A 15659-nucleotide genomic window follows, 5' to 3' on the forward strand; every position below is an offset into this window, starting at 1 on the left:
AGCACTGCTTTCCTCCTCCCTTCATGAGTTTCCTTGGCTCATGTCGATTAGCTGATTTGGTTTGGAATTTGAATTGGCTTGAACAAGCATGGTTTAAGACTCCTTAAACAGTTTGCCCGGGGTAAACAAACGTCATATCAGAGCGTATTAACCTATAATTCAAGAGGGCTGAGATTAGTCATTGGATCACAAAGGAGTCCAGAGTCAAAAACTGTGTTTGTGGAGTGAAGTGTTTGCAGTTACTCCAAGAGGACAAGGACACGGATGCATCAGTTTGTAAAGCATTTTACTACATCAGAAGAACTGGGTACACATGTTCCTTCAATCACTATTTGTCTTTTATAAATAAAACATTTAAATATGTGTAATCATAGAGAAGGCCTTTGACGTGTCCTGCTGATCAGAAATGAGTCCTGATTCCCTGCTTCAGGTACAGAAACACACTTGTTCCCTTCAAAAACAAAGATAAAAAAACTCCATAAAACATTTACAGGATGGTTTCTTAAATCCTTCAGAGTCATCTTCAGTATGCTGTTAAAACTGGACATGAACCTGATGGACCCTGTGGGGTTACGATACAGACACTCTGTTTTATAGAGTTTTATAAAACTGGCTATAAATATAAACTGCTCCTTTTTATTACAGTCAAGCAACAAGAGACAAAGATCCAAGACAAGTTCAGAGAAGTCCCTCAGCCAAGGCATCCAAAGAAAAACACAACATGAGAAAAAAAAGAAAAAAAAGGACACTTATTTAAAGGACACAAAATCCTGGACAGCTTCAATAAAAACAGAGGAAACACTTTCTTATGAACCCTACGGAAGAGTTAGTTTCCTAATTTATCTGACATTATAGTAAAAGGTCTGACATAGGGAGGTTACACGGTAAAGGTGGGGAATGATATGTGGGTTCAAACCCAGGCCTCTTACTTGAAGGCAGACCTCATGGGATGAGACCTAGACAAGAAGGCCGTCTGCACGCTGGAATTTCTGTTTTTTAAAGATCTACATTTTTATGAAGGAAGGTAATGGCCACTGGAAAAAAAGGCCAAATATATATATTTTTTATTATTATAAAAATATATATTTTTACAATACTAATAATAAAAATGAAATAATAATAATAATAATAATGATAATAATAATAATGAAATAATACTAATATATTGGTATTTTTTACTATTATTATTATTATTATTATTATTATTATTATTATTACATTAGACGTCGGGATAATAATAACAAAATAAAAATAATAATAAAAATGCTAACCCTTAATTTTTTTTCCAGTGGCCCCAATCCTCTTCAGAATAATCCCGACGATCACCCATGCACTGCAAAAAACTGAAACCCTTTCAAGTGTTCTTGTCTTATTTTCAGGAGGAAATATCTTTATAGGCTTGATATGAGCCACATTCACCTGACTAGTCCAGAAAATCGTCTTGTTTCAAGGTATTTGAATAAAAAATGTAATATAACTTGAAACAAGACACTTTTCTGTGCTAGTTAGGTGAATGTGGCTCATGTCAAACATAATGGGACTATTTATTTTAAATAAAATGAAAATCCTTTATAAGATTTCTTTTTTTTTTTGCAGTGTGACTTGAAACTGCAGAAATTATCCAACAAATACACATCATAAAAATCCAAGGCACATTCTTTAAACTCATATCATTGACTAATACACAGAGCAGAAGCTGCAGTTATGAGTTAAAGAGCTTCTCTGGATCATTTTTGATCAACAGGAAGAGGAAATGTTCTCTCAGAGCAACACTTTGGTCAGTAACACCATCTGAGTGTGACATCCTGAGATGATCTGAGCTTGATCTTTAACACAGTTTGTCAAGCAGTTTCTCTTAGCTCTGCTTTCACCGCCTTTTCAGTAAGGATTGCTGAGATGTTTAATTAAAGGGCGAGGCTCAATGCAGTGAATACAAAAGTTTACAAGTCCAAACATTTCTAGCCGGACGGCATTCCTGATTCAGTAAAGACAGGTCGGCATCTGGTTTAGGAAAGGTTTTATTTTTGGATAGAGTGGCTGCTTTTCTGTGACACTGAAGATCCTAATCCCCAACAAATAAACAATAGAAAGTTTTAGACCCATAACACTATGATAAAGCTTACAGGAGACTTCCTAGGAACTCCTTAATATTGAAACAAAACATTAAACTTTATTTCTAAAGTAGAAATTTGGACTAACTAAAATCTAGGATAGGCATCTACTAAATATATAATATATAAGAGACTTCGGGATAAATAATAACAACTAATTTGTATGCCCAGACTTGGAATGAGCTACCAATAAGAGTTATTATTTTTGGTGGATCTAGCTTTTCAGGTTTTATTTTGGTGTCTGAAACAAAAACACACATAAAACATAATTTACTGCATCAGCGTACAACATATCGCAGCTAAAGGCTTCTGAATTTTAAGGATGTCACTACAAACATGAGGATTCAACCTGTTTAAGTGCTTTTCATTGATGTAACAAGGTAGTGACAAAAACAGCTTCAATGAGAGGACATCCAGGTGCCTGCTGAGTTCACCCCGACAGGATTTCTTTCTCCCTCTGAGCTTTTGTGTGAAGGAGAGAGGCTCGCTGGACCATATTTAAGGATTTAGCGAAATAAATCTGGACTGTCCTTCACATCAGGTAATCTGATTCAATCCCCTGTGACTGTGTTGACCCTGCTGAGGTCAAAAAGTTCCTCCAACTCCTCCATACACAAAGAGTTTAAGATGAAGAAGCTGCTCCTCCCAAAAGTTCAAACAGCCTCCAGCAAGGAAAATAAAATGATTACATGAAGAGGACACAGTGTATTCATGCTGTGAGGTGAGCAAACAAAACCTGTTTCAATTCACAGTCTGACAAGTAAGTGTACACGTCTACCTCAAATTTACAGGACAGAGCAGATTTTCTTTGAGGAAAAACCTCGTTTTTTTTTTTTCAATCCCCCTGACAATAAACAGTCACTGATCCAGAGTTTTACAAGACGCTCTCTTTCACAAAAAGAAATACAGTTTTACTTTGAACTGAATAAAACCAACTTAATAAGGTTATTTTTTCCTGTCACTAAAAACCTAGACCCACCCCTCTCTGTCCCCTTTCAAAGGCTGAAACCCAGAGGCTGAAGTCTTTTCTGGAGCCACCCTCAGTAAACACAGATTGAAGTTCATAAAAGTAATTAATCAGTTTGAGGGATGGCGCTAATTCCTGTACATTAAAAGTAAAATGCCCACAGCTCTACGATTTGAGCTGAGAAGGAGATTCCCCCAACATGAAAAGTTAGTTCTAAAAACAAAGGATTTAAATACAAAAATAACAAAAATGAAGTTAATGCTAAAAAGGATTGTGCAGCATGAGATGAAGATGCTCGACTGAAGAGGATTTAACCAATGGAAAAAAAGTCACTTTCATATAAAAAGACTGTTCTCCTAATCTCAAATTCTGATGAAACAGAATTCCAATTAAATCTCAGAATTCTCTGATTTTGGGATTCTGATGAGACACATTTCTGACCTAAATCATTCTGACTTTAAACCTTGAATTCTGACTTTGATCTCAGAATTCTGGTTTAAATCTTAGAATTCCGACCAAATGGAATTCTGACCTCAAAGATTTCCAGCTTTGATCTCTGAATTCTGAAAAAAGAGAATTTTGACAGTAATCTCAGATTTCTTTCTGAAATAAATCCAATTTAAGTGTTGGAATTCTAATTTAAGTAAATTCTGGAATTTAAATCAGAATTCCAAGATCAAAGAAATCTGCCCAAATAGGATTCCAACTTTGAAGTAGAGATAGACTGACAGGGATTTTGTGGGGCCAACACTGATACTGATTATTAGTGGGCAAAGAGGCTGATAACAGATATTTGAAGCCGATATTCATTCCCCATCAAAGTGAAAATATTGGCGTAAAAAATTGTGAACAACACTAGAGGTGTCCCAGTCCGATACTGATATCGGATATAGGTCCAATATCTGGAAAATAACAAGTATCGGTATCGTATCAGAATGCATCTAAAATCTCTGATATAAGCAGTTTCTGTTACCCATTGGTTAATAATAAATGGGTCAGTTTTTCCTCATACCTACTGTTGCTGACTACTGTTCTTTGTTTGAATAATATCACTTAATCAAGCCTTTTCTAACATGACAGACATACTACAAAATAAGTAATAAAAGTATGTATGTTTAATGCTGATATCGCATCGGATTAACATCGGTATTGGCCAATACTCAATGCTGCAGTATCGGTATCGTATCGGGACATCAATGCCCTCGAGCATATATTTATCAAACAGCTCCCAGGCTTAGCAGCATGTTTGATAAAGTTAAATAAAAAACTTTAAAAAAATATAGCAAAAGTTTTCTACAGTAAACAAAGTTTTCCAAAATTTCTGTTACTGCAATAAAACCGTACAGAATTGAGTTTGTGCTGCCTTTTACAGGCATGTAATGCAGTTCAATTAATTTTCTGTTTGGTTTTACATGACTGATTTTAAATGACCATCTAGGGCTTCCATAGAGTAGACAGGGAGAAATTCTGTGCAGAGAAGCATCAGAGCCAAAACAAAAGTTTTGAGTGGGTTTCATATCGGCTGTCAGATTAAAAAAAAAGGCAGATGCCGATATGCCCCAAAATGCCAAATATCAGCCCCAATAATCAGTCTACCCCTACTTTAAAGACAGAAAGATTGGCTTTTCCAACATTTTAGGAACTGAAAACAAATCGCAATTCCTTAAAGTTGGATTTCTTTTAATCTTTGTTTTCCATCGGCTCATTTCCTCTCCAGCCGAGCTCTCCATAGAAGAATCCCAAACCCGAACCCTGTCCAGTTATAAAAGAAAAAATCTTCCTGACATTCATGTGTCGCTGCACTTGGTATTAAGACATTCATTGTGTGTAGGTTTGTGCTGTGAAGGCACTCTGAATAAAGGCACTGCAGGTCAGAAACATGAAGGCTACAGAGCAGAACTCCTCAGATCTGCATTAAAACAATCAGCACGGTCATTCACTGATGTATGGCTTGTAAACATGGCTGAGTTTCTCCCACAGGGAAAATAAACTTGTCAATCATTGGTGTTAGAGATAACAGCTGTGAGCTACTTGAAGTTACAGTTCATTCTTTTACAGATACGAGGCTGAAGCTCATTACGGACAGCATCTGGGATTCTGATCCACGACTTTTTAAAACACTTACAGTGAAATTTACAGATCTCAGGTTTTGTGGTGATTAAATATTTTCCATTCAGCAACAATGAGTGAGGGCATAACAACTTAAAGCTTAAATTCTTATTTTTTGGTATCTGAAAAAACAAAACCGTCACTCACTCTCAGAACAGATTCAACCCTTAAGTTTTACTTTGGCTCTTTTTAACATTGAAGGCATTTTTTAGTGTTTCCTCAGCATCATTGAAGCATTATTAGGGTTATCACAAGGCACTCAAACTGACTTTCCCCCTTTTAAGAAATGAACTAAAGACACGTGATTGTGTGTTTGCTGTTGTGATCCCCGTTAGCAGCTGAAAGACTCTGAACGTAGTTAACAGCATCTGCGATGGTAAAAAATATGATCTTGTTGGCTCCACCATCAGGACCTTTCTCGTCGTAATATCCTCCTCTCTCCAGATCATCCAGAACTGAAGCTCTACACTGAGCCAAGACCACCTTGATCCCAACCTCTCCGTAATCTTTACGCACCTCTTTCAGAGCGTTCACTCCAGCTGTGTCTAAAAACAAAACGGAGCTGCAGTCGATGACTAAGCTGCGTAAGCTTTGGGGTTTATTATTCAGCATTAGCGTCACAGTCTCAGCAGCCTCCGCCTGATCCTCTTTCTGGTTTTGGGCCTCTTTCTTTCCCTTCTGTTTGTTTTTCTTGTTGAACTTGATGCGCTGGGTTTTGGCCTCGACAGGATCCAGCCCCACACTCTTGTACAGAGACTTTTTAAACAAGCTCTGGTTGGCGTAATAAATGGGGGCGCTGTATCTGAACACAGCCACTCCAGGATGAGTTCTGAGGCCGTGATAGGACGACAGGTCCTCGTAGTGCTCCCTGGTTGAAGTACGACCCAGTTCCAGGACTTGGGCCTGCTGGGTCCGGCCCAGGACGCAGAAAGCAGACACCAAGACCCCGACAAGAAGGCCCAGCTCTGTGTTGATGAGCGCCGAGGTGGCCATGGTGATCAACCAGATGGCTGCGTCCACACGGTTAGCGCGCCACATGCGAGGGATGTCGGTGAACTTTCGTAGGGCTCCTCGGAGGTTGACCACAATGATGACGGCTAACACGCACCTGGACAGGAAGGAGACAGGTAAAAACGCCAGATTTTAGCATCAAGTTAGTGCTGTAAGAGGTGAGTCTGCTGTCAGAGTTAGCATTAAAGAGGGGGGTACTCTGCTTTATCATATTACAAACACGCATAAAAATATATACCATGGCTGGATATGCAGACTGGGCGCGTGCAGAATTTCAAACCATTTCAAGGCGAGCCTTAAACACTAAGGCCTCAAACTCATAGCTCCGCCCCTAACAGTCCCCCTGAGGGCTGGCCAATCAGAAGGAAGGGGGTTTGTGGACTCGAAAGCCTTAAAGAGACAGCAGCTAAAATGAACTGTTTCAGACAGAAGCTGAAATAAGTGTTTTCTAAAACACCAGTGAGAAAATAATTGAGATTTTTCTAAAGTATAACTCATTTATAATTATTATGGGGGCACCAGAGGGACAAAAAGAGAGTAAAAGAGTGTGCGTTAATATCGAACCCCAAAAGATTCACAAATGAGTAAATAAAAACAACATTTTGTCATAAATACCATTTTGATAAATAACAAATATATAATATGGCCATTAAATTGTGAAATAAGGTAACGTTTTAATGAAATATGTTTTATTATTCTTAAATATCAACTTATTATAAATACTTTTAAAAATAATTACTTTTTAATAATAATAATTACATTTTCCAAGCTAATAAAAAAAAGTTTTTTCAAAGTCACTTTTTATTTCATAATGCCGTTTTCCATCAGAATGAAAAACATTTATTTTATAAAAGCTTGGAAATTAAATAAAAAGTCATAATTTTAAAAATATGAACTTGTTCAAATAATTATTTTGAAATTTTTCATTTTAATAATTCAATATTAAAGAATAAACATTTCATAATAATAGTGCCATATTTCACAACTCAACGGCAATATTACATATTTTTCTGTTATGTATCAAAATGGTTTTTATCTCAAAACCTTGTTTTTATTTATTTATTAAAAATCTTTTGGGGTTCCATATAGTAATCCCTCTCATGTTGGTATTTCTGGCTAATGCTGGTTACATTAGCAGATATCTATTTTTTTGTCTTTTTGCATTTTATAAAATATTTAACAACAATAACAAACCAGGGCTAAACAATTAATGAAATAAATGGTTTCGGCAGGAGTTCTTTCAACTTTAAATCTCCAGAAAAAGAAGACCCCATCATGTTAAATCTGGCATCAGCAGGTTTATTTATTGGTCTTTCATGTTCCAAGTTCCCTCATTCATATTGTGTTGCCGCCAAGTACATTTAAAGGTATCTGAGAAGCTCTGTTTGAAGTATGCATTTCTATTTTAGAAAGACCCTCATACGACCTTGTGAAGCTACATGGAGAACATGAGTCTGGCAGGAAGTCAAAGTCATGGGGAACTGCAGGGTGAATCAGGTCAATGCTTAAAATAAGCAACGTATGTGAACTCCATAGATCATAAATCCCCACTCTAGACAGGATTTTATCTTAATAGCCCATCATAAAAACAGAACTCTAATAAAGACAACTGAATAAGAAGTTGGTGTTGGATTTGCTTTGAAAGTGGGGAGTTATCTACGAGCAAGTTATCAGATTAAAGTCTTATATGAACTGTAGTTCACATTAGGGATGTCCCAATTGGACACACTGATTGGTATTGGCGCCTAATATGGCTGTTTTTGGAGGATTGGATAGCATTGGATTTCATTACGTGATCGGGACCGATGCAGTTTTCGTGTGTTTTCAGCACTGTCACACTTTACGGCTACTGTAAATCAAACCACGATGCAAACATGTCTGCTGTGTGGGACTACTTCTCTTTGGAAAGCAGTGATAGTCAAACAGCGTCTTGCAACATTTACAGGGTATATACTGAAATCCTGAAGCCAATTTAGATACCTTTTTAAGAATTAAAAAAAAAAACTTCCAAAAACTTTTAAGACCTCATCCCAACTTAAAGCTGTTGGTAGCAACCCAGTTGTGGTTTAAATTTAAATAGAAATGAGGTATAGGCTTGGAAGAATAAATAAAACCACTGGCAGGTTTATTGACACTGTTCATTGTCTGAAATCTTGCATGTCCATTTTGTCAAGCTCTGCTAGCTGACAACTTCACTGGCCGAATGCTTAATGGCACAATCAGGGGTTGCAAGGAGGAAAAGAAATATTCATGGATACTTTTGGAGTCAAAGCTTGAACACCATTAAAATTTAATACCTCATAAAACCATAATTAAGACTTTTGAATACTTTTTGAGCGCCTTGATTTTCCCACGATTGATTTATCAACTTTTGATACTTTTTAAGACCCCGCGGACACCCTGATTTATAAAGTGAGAGTTCCTCGAGGAGGTATCGACAGGGCTCACTTTAATACAACAAATACGATTTGTCATTTACAATGAAATCACCAAACGTGATTGTATTAGGACATCCCTAGTTCGCATGACATACCCAGTTCCTGGAGAGTTTTTATTATTATTATAACTTTTATTTCTGATTCCTCGCATCCTGGTTATATTTTTGTGACATGAAAGTGGAAATCATGTGAATCTTCTCAGATTTGTTGAACCAACAGCTTCTGTGAGTGAAATCCAGCCGTCGGTGAGCTCAGGGCAAAGGTTATCTGTGTTTGTCTAATCTGAAAAAACCTCCTCTCACAGTCAACAAGATAAGAGCCAGAGGCAAATTGTAGTCCGAAAAGACGGAACAGAACGACTCCAAACCTCACCACAAAACCAGACTGAGGTGGAAATCTGCAAGATTGAAAGCTGCAAAAGTGAACTTTGGTGATTTCATAACAAAGTGTAGCAGCATTTTTATTCAATTCCTCACTGAATGTTGAACCTTGCTTTCCAGAAATAGCTTGCTGGCATTCTCTGAGTGCATCTTCCTCTTTGCACGCCAGTACAAACCTTTAAAGTCATGAAATAGCTCATGCATGTGAGTGAATATTAATTGCGTGTTTCTATTGAAGCCTGACGGGTAACTCACACCTGCTAAACAAACTGGACCAACTACACAAAACTATTAATAATTACTCATAGACTGTTGGGCGGATCAGGAACTAACCCAACAAGGTTCCCTTCTGACGTGTACACTAAGACGGCTGATGACTTATTTGGTTTCAAAGCACGGTGAAATCTTCTTATTCATCCTCCAACAGCCTGTCAATGTGTGGTAAAAGGAATAATCTAAAGGTATACATACTTCTGAAGGGAATAGAAGAGCGGCGCAATGACCAGGAGCACCAGCAGCAGCACAAGCGCAGTGACCAGCCCAGACACCTGAGTCTGACACCCCGTCGACTCCTTCACCAGAGTCTTCGTTAGAGCAGCGCTGGTGGTGAAGCAGCGGAAGAACGACGGCAAGATGTTGCAGAAGCCAATGGCGTACATCTCCTGGTTGGCGTCCACCGTGTAGCCATGCTTCTTGGCGAACATCTCGGACAGCGAGACAGTGATGGCGAATCCAACGATGGCGATGGAGAAGGCGTCCACGGCTACGTTGGGAATCAGAGACCACATGGGCATCTTGGGAGGGAGGAAGCCTGTGGGGATGTCTCCGGCTATGCTTGAGCCGTAATCAGTGTGGAAGTGGCCAAAATGAGACGCGAGGGTCGCGATTATCACGACAAAGAGCTCGAAGGGAATCGGAGCCTTGGGGCAAAAAACAAAAACTTTAATAAAAGTGACAAACATTTCTCAGATCCATCATACTGTGGCTCTAAAAGGGAAAAAAGACACTTTGATGATCTTACTCCTCGAAACTTTCTTACCTTCAACTTGGCTTTGAAGCGATCATTGAGCTCCTTGGTGGGAACCAGTATCAGCAAACACACTAAACTGGTCACCAGGTCACAGATGTTGGTGTTCCCCAGGTTGATGAAGAGACTGTACCAGGTTTTAAAGAGGGTGAACCAACCCTGAGGTCTGGGGATCTTCAGACCCAGGAGGTATTTGATTTGGGAAGTTAGGATGGTCAGTGAGGCTCCTGTAGCGAAGCCGCTGAGGAGGGAGTCGGAGAGATAGACGGAGACGAAGCCGATCTGGAAAATACCCATGATCACCTGAGAGAAAGAGATGATTGGGTGTTAAAGTCAAGTAATGGATATGTTACGGTGCAGTTTTTTAAACTTAGCTGAGTCATGGTTTCTAACCAACAGCTTCAGAAGACAAAAAAACGTCTTGAGTTTGTCCGCAGTGGGGATGCATTAATTTCATCCTGGTATCAGCATTAGATCCAAATGTGCTCCTAAAACCCTGCCCCTCTTTTCTGCATGTTGTGCCAATATGACTAAAAATTTTGGCTGATACTGATATTAATATTGTTGTTATGGCCGATAACCGATATTTACCAATATCAATATTGGTAAAAAACAAAAAACAAAAACAATCTAAGATGATGTGTTGAGGTAGTTCAGAGAGAAAAAGTGGTGCAAGCCTGAGAAAAGGTGACCATGGACACGATCAAAGGATCAAGCGCCCGGGATGAACGTGATCAAAAAAGTACGTTTTGTCTGTGTTTTGGATCAAAAACATGAAGAGAGACACAAAAGAAGAGAGTCCACTCTTCTTAGGTAGTTATGGTGTTTACATGGTCATAGAAAACAATATTTGGGTCTTGAAAGATCGTTCAAAGTACTACAGAATAATCAACAAGCCACAAACCACAATTAATTGCTGCAACAGTCTACTTCAAACTTCAACAACATTCAGTAATAGAGCTGAAAAATCATAAGAGCTGAGTCTTAGACCTTCTGACTCATTCTTCTTACAAAGAGGAGAAGGGTCAGCTTAAGTGCACAAGTGTTCCCTGAACAGATGAGTTTTCAGATATCTCTTAAAAGTAGAAAGGGACTCTGTGGATCATATAGAGTTAGGTAATTCATGCTACGATTTGTGCACAACAGAGGAGATTAGTCTGGCTAGTGATTTGGAGCCACGCTGGGCTGGGAGCACAAGGCGTCTTTCACAAGCAGAGCGCAGTGGACGAGAAGGAGTGTTCTTGTCAATGTCTTGTAAGCCAGAAGAGGAGCTTTGAGTTTGATTTGAGCTGCTACTGGAAGCCAGTGAAGACTGGTGGAGCCAGTGGAGACAGAGAGAGGACAGAGAAGGTGGTGCAGCTGTTCAAAGCCCAATCCCCGAAAATTAAACACCCTCAGTTTTTCAAAGGTATAAAAAAACATGTTCTTATATTCAAAGCAGTACGGTACTTTGTCTCCTGCTTCCTTTTTCAGTTTTTCTTTGTGTCTGTTTTTTAAACCACAAACAGTCGGACTACAATTGAAGGAAGTATGACTGTTCTGATAAACAGAAGTGAAGTTGATTCCACAAACACTTTTTTTATCAAATCATGGTTTGAAAACAGGTAATAACTGATATTCATGGATATTCATGGTATTTGTGTGTTTTTTGGACATAGGAGATCAGTCTTGGATGAAAATGGACTTGTTGCAGTTGCTGGCTGAAAGATCTCCTATACAGATCCAAAACAATTTGAATCTTCCCATAATTTACAGAAAATGTGAAATAAATAGACATTCTTTAAAGCTATCATCATCATCTGGCTCGTAAGCTCACCTCTGTTGTCTTACCTGATAAACTCCAGCTGTAAAAGTGACCGTAGCTCCCACTGTGATCGCGTAGCAGCTTCTGTCACAGTCCATCCCCATGCTCTCATTCACCCGGACGCTGCTGAGGTTCCCACTGAGTCCACTGCTTTCTGTGAGGTATCCTGCTAAAGCCAACTCTCTGTCAACCACCTGACCCACGAGCAGACACAGCACCCCAAAAATCCCCACAGAGATGTGTCTGGAGGTGCCCAGGAGGGTGTAGATGATGGAGGAGAAGAATGAGGTGTAGAGGCCGTAAATGGGGTCCTGGCTGGCCAAGAGGGAGTAGGCTATGGATTGAGGGACCAGAAGGATCCCGACAATCACTCCTGACATGACGTCACCCAGCAGCCAATCCCTGAGCTGGTACTGAGGCAGCCACTTCAGGATCGGAGCAAAGCCGAGGATTTTGGATTTGGCTTTCTCTGAAGTGCAGGAGCAGCATTTTTTCAGCCGTCGTGTCAAGAATGACTTACAGTTTCCCTCCGTCTCCTTCTCCACTCGCTCCAGGATGAGCGGCCGCTGCTGCTGGTCACTCTCAGCTCCATCTTCTGCTACCGAGCAGGAGTCATAGCCGAGAGTCATGGTCGAGCTCTGATCTGTGGGGATTTCAGAGAGAAGAAACTTTATCCTACTTATTTTACCTCGCAGAATATAAAGAGCTCCAGCAATAAAACTTAACGACTCAACTTTCTTTAGGTCACACATGCACCTGACTACAATAACGACCACATGATGCTTAAAGACAGTGTGGTGTGAGGTAAAGAGAGGAGTCACTATCAGATATCAGGTCATTGGGTGTGAACCATCAAGCCACTTCCCTTTAGTCATAAAGCTGAACTTTGTGACCCCTTTACAGGAAAATAAGGCCTTAGTTTGACTCATTTCTGACAAGAATACCTTTATATCATATCATCCTTACAACATGCATGTTATGATCTTGTATTACATCATTCTGAGACAGTCATAAACCTTGAAGTTCAGTCTAGGTGAAGCTTTAATTATGAAACAATGAGCTTAAAAACAATTAAAAAAAAAATTGTGGTTCAAGCAGCAGCAGATACTTTTGATACTACAGATTACTGACAGTTACAGAGAAAATTAGAGGAGTATCTGAGGAAAGCAACTTGAAAAACATGGTGCAATGTGTGCTTCTTGGATACCTCAAGGATTCAATACTATTTCTTCTTTGTATTAATGTAATTTGCTGTGTGTTGCTCCTGCTCCTGTGTGTTCATTAATATAAGGTTACTACACAGCGTCTCACTTCATAATGCCACGCAGGATCAACCTGGGCTTATAAATTCACAAGTTATTGTTTTGGTTGAAATCATTTTTGAAAATGTTTCAATGTATTTTGTTGTAATTGTATTTATTGCATGTTTTGAAAGCAGCAACATTGTTACTTAAAATCTAGTTAAGTCCCATGCATTAAATGAAAGATGTAACTTCTCAATAGCTAGTCATAACTGGTGTTAATATACAGTATTTATCCTGTGTATATCAATGAATTGATTACATATATCAGCCGATATATCGGATATCAGTCAATTCATTGGATATCGGCTTCTTTTTGCCCCCAGTATCGGTATCGCCAAAAGTCCTATATTGGTCGGGCTCTAGTTCAGATTACTTTTGCAGATTGCACAAATTTGTTTTGTTTTGGTAAAAGTTGAGTGGTGTTAAAAGATAGCTGAAAAGTTCTCCAGACATGGTAGATGTACATAATAAACAGTTTCTTAATACCAAGAAAACAAAATTTATGATGAATCAGAGGAAAATAAACGGGGATATTGTGTCAAAAGTCTATGTCCTTCAGCAATGCTGTCAAAGTCTAGCCATTTATTAAATCATGAGGCCTTGCATTTATTGTTATATGATAAAGTGAAATATTTGGGTAGTGACAGAATAAAAATACATCTAAATGATGCAGATTCATTTGTTTTTCAGTGATTTGTGCTGCACTTTCTGATTTCTAACCTTATCAGAATTACAGTGGAGTTAACCTGATTTGTTCCACTGACTGTCATGTGTTACTGGTGTTAATGAGATTACTGGTGCTGCTCTCAGTCTATTTAAATACAAGGAAGTGAAACAGCTTTAAAAGTGGAACTGGTGGCACCATCACTGTATCTTAATTTCAGTTTTATTTTAAATAATCTTATCTTACGTTGCTGTTCAAAAATTCACAATCGTCCTTTTTTATCTGTCCATCTTGCCCTCACCTTCCCGGGCAGGAGCTGCCAACGCTGCATTACGCTTCTGAATGGGCACCATTGTAAACAAAACGTCAACGTGTACACTTTACCAAACTTTGACCAAAACGCGTTAAACAAAACCAGTTAAACAGTCTGAATTTTCACGGTAAACTAATACATGATTATAAAAGTGATAAAAACACCAACCTGAGCTCTGACCAACTGTAGTTTTCTGATTATCCCGAGTTTGGTTCACTCGATCAGATGACTCCTCTTCAAATTCATCTTACTCCGGTCCCTGTTGCTTCGTGCGTGATGACGTTCTAACGAGCGCGAGTATTGCGTCACTTGGCTCGCTAATAAAAAGATCTTCTATTGAAGCAGATGGATTACTCCGATTAAATATGGCATCCTCACATACAGTTGTGCTAATAATTTTCCATTCCTATGCAAAAGAGGGAGAAATATTGGCCAGTCTTAAGAAATTACGACAACTAATGCAGAAAAAAATTCTTTCATTCAGAGATAGTTTAGTTGAAGCTGTTTATCGTATTATAACTCATATCTTTTGTATAAATCTCCTACTTACGCACTGTTTTCTGTTTTGACTAAGATACTTTTTTGGAATTCCCCTTTCACACTTCGATTTTTTTTAATTCAACACTTTTTTTTAAAATTATTATTTCACAAAATTTCCCTCAGGATTAACATAAAGCATCTTATCGTATCTCAATAAACACAAACAGTGAGTGCTCTTTCTTCTATTAGGAGATCTTTGATGAAACCCCTCATTGCCAGACACCACAGTAGTGGAAGCAGCTGTACACTGTTCAAATGGTTTGTTTTGTTCTCACTAGTGTTACTTCTGTTTTTGCCAACTGTTGTTATTTCATGTCTCAGATTCAGAGGGAGGGTCAGAGAGTGTCTGCTGTTTGTAGTTCATCTCCAGAGGAGGCCTGCACAAGAAATAATATGAGTTAAAGGAGAGGAACTGTTGGACTGTTGTATTATTCAAGCACTGATACCTAAAAAACAAGGTTAACCTTTGCCTCCTGCTTCATGTTGAGGCCCCACAGGACAAGGGGTCACCTCCTGAAGTTTAGGAGTATTTATATGGATGTAAATAGGCTGAATATGTTTATTAATATGCACTGTCTATTTAAATAAATAAATAAATAAACAATAAGTAGAACAACAGACAACTTTCTAGGTCTGCCTCACTTTTATTTATTTAACTTTTTGCTATGGCCAACTCAGGGCCAAAGGTTGTGATGCTAGCTCACAATTTATCTAACAAAACCTTTAACAGGGGTCCAATTAAAACACATTTCACAGACAGATATTTTCTTATTAAAATGTGGAAATGTACAAGTTTATAATTCTCTAACTTAACAAACTACTCTTCCAGTCTGCTGAAACATTTAAGGCGCTGTTTATTAAGTTGTACACTCTAAAAATAACAGCCACAATTCTAACAATTTGGATCACAGCATAATTACATGTTGAAATTTTCTGTCACTCTTGAAAACACACATTCAGAGATTTTTTTTTGTTATATTTTCACATGTAT

At 38.5% G+C, this 15659-nt stretch overlaps 2 protein-coding genes across 3 annotated transcripts in view; one reads left to right on the forward strand and one right to left on the reverse strand.

Annotated features, from left to right (window-relative positions):
* Window positions 1-15659, forward strand: part of pde6a (phosphodiesterase 6A, cGMP-specific, rod, alpha) — a 74060-nt gene that overhangs the window by 1482 nt on the left and 56919 nt on the right. The gene's annotated exons all lie outside the window — the stretch shown is intronic.
* slc26a2 (solute carrier family 26 member 2) lies at window positions 4682-14398 on the reverse strand. The gene is made up of 5 exons (XM_074674246.1): window positions 14297-14398; window positions 11874-12490; window positions 10056-10346; window positions 9488-9936; window positions 4682-6295 (listed from the first exon to the last, which is right to left on the reverse strand). Exons 2-5 carry the CDS (start codon window positions 12474-12476, stop codon window positions 5479-5481), a joined length of 2160 nt encoding a protein of 719 aa, XP_074530347.1. The 5' UTR covers window positions 12477-12490; window positions 14297-14398; the 3' UTR covers window positions 4682-5478.

Source organism: Halichoeres trimaculatus, unplaced genomic scaffold (assembly GCF_033239565.1).
Source record: "Halichoeres trimaculatus isolate MK-OKI-2021-1 unplaced genomic scaffold, fHalTri1.1 fHalTri1_scaffold_7, whole genome shotgun sequence".
NCBI lineage: Eukaryota > Metazoa > Chordata > Actinopteri > Labriformes > Labridae > Halichoeres > Halichoeres trimaculatus.

Bases quoted from the DNA above. Each gene is read 5' to 3' on its own strand.
- slc26a2 (XM_074674246.1), bottom strand. From the start codon at position 12,476: ATGACTCTCGGCTATGACTCCTGCTCGGTAGCAGAAGATGGAGCTGAG. The intron at 10,347-11,873 runs GTAAGACAACAG...TCTTTCTCTCAG, and splicing joins TTACAGCTGGAGTTTATCAG to GTGATCATGGGTATTTTCCA. The intron at 6,296-9,487 runs GTATGTATACCT...CTTCCTGTCCAG, and splicing joins CTCTTCTATTCCCTTCAGAA to GTGCGTGTTAGCCGTCATCA.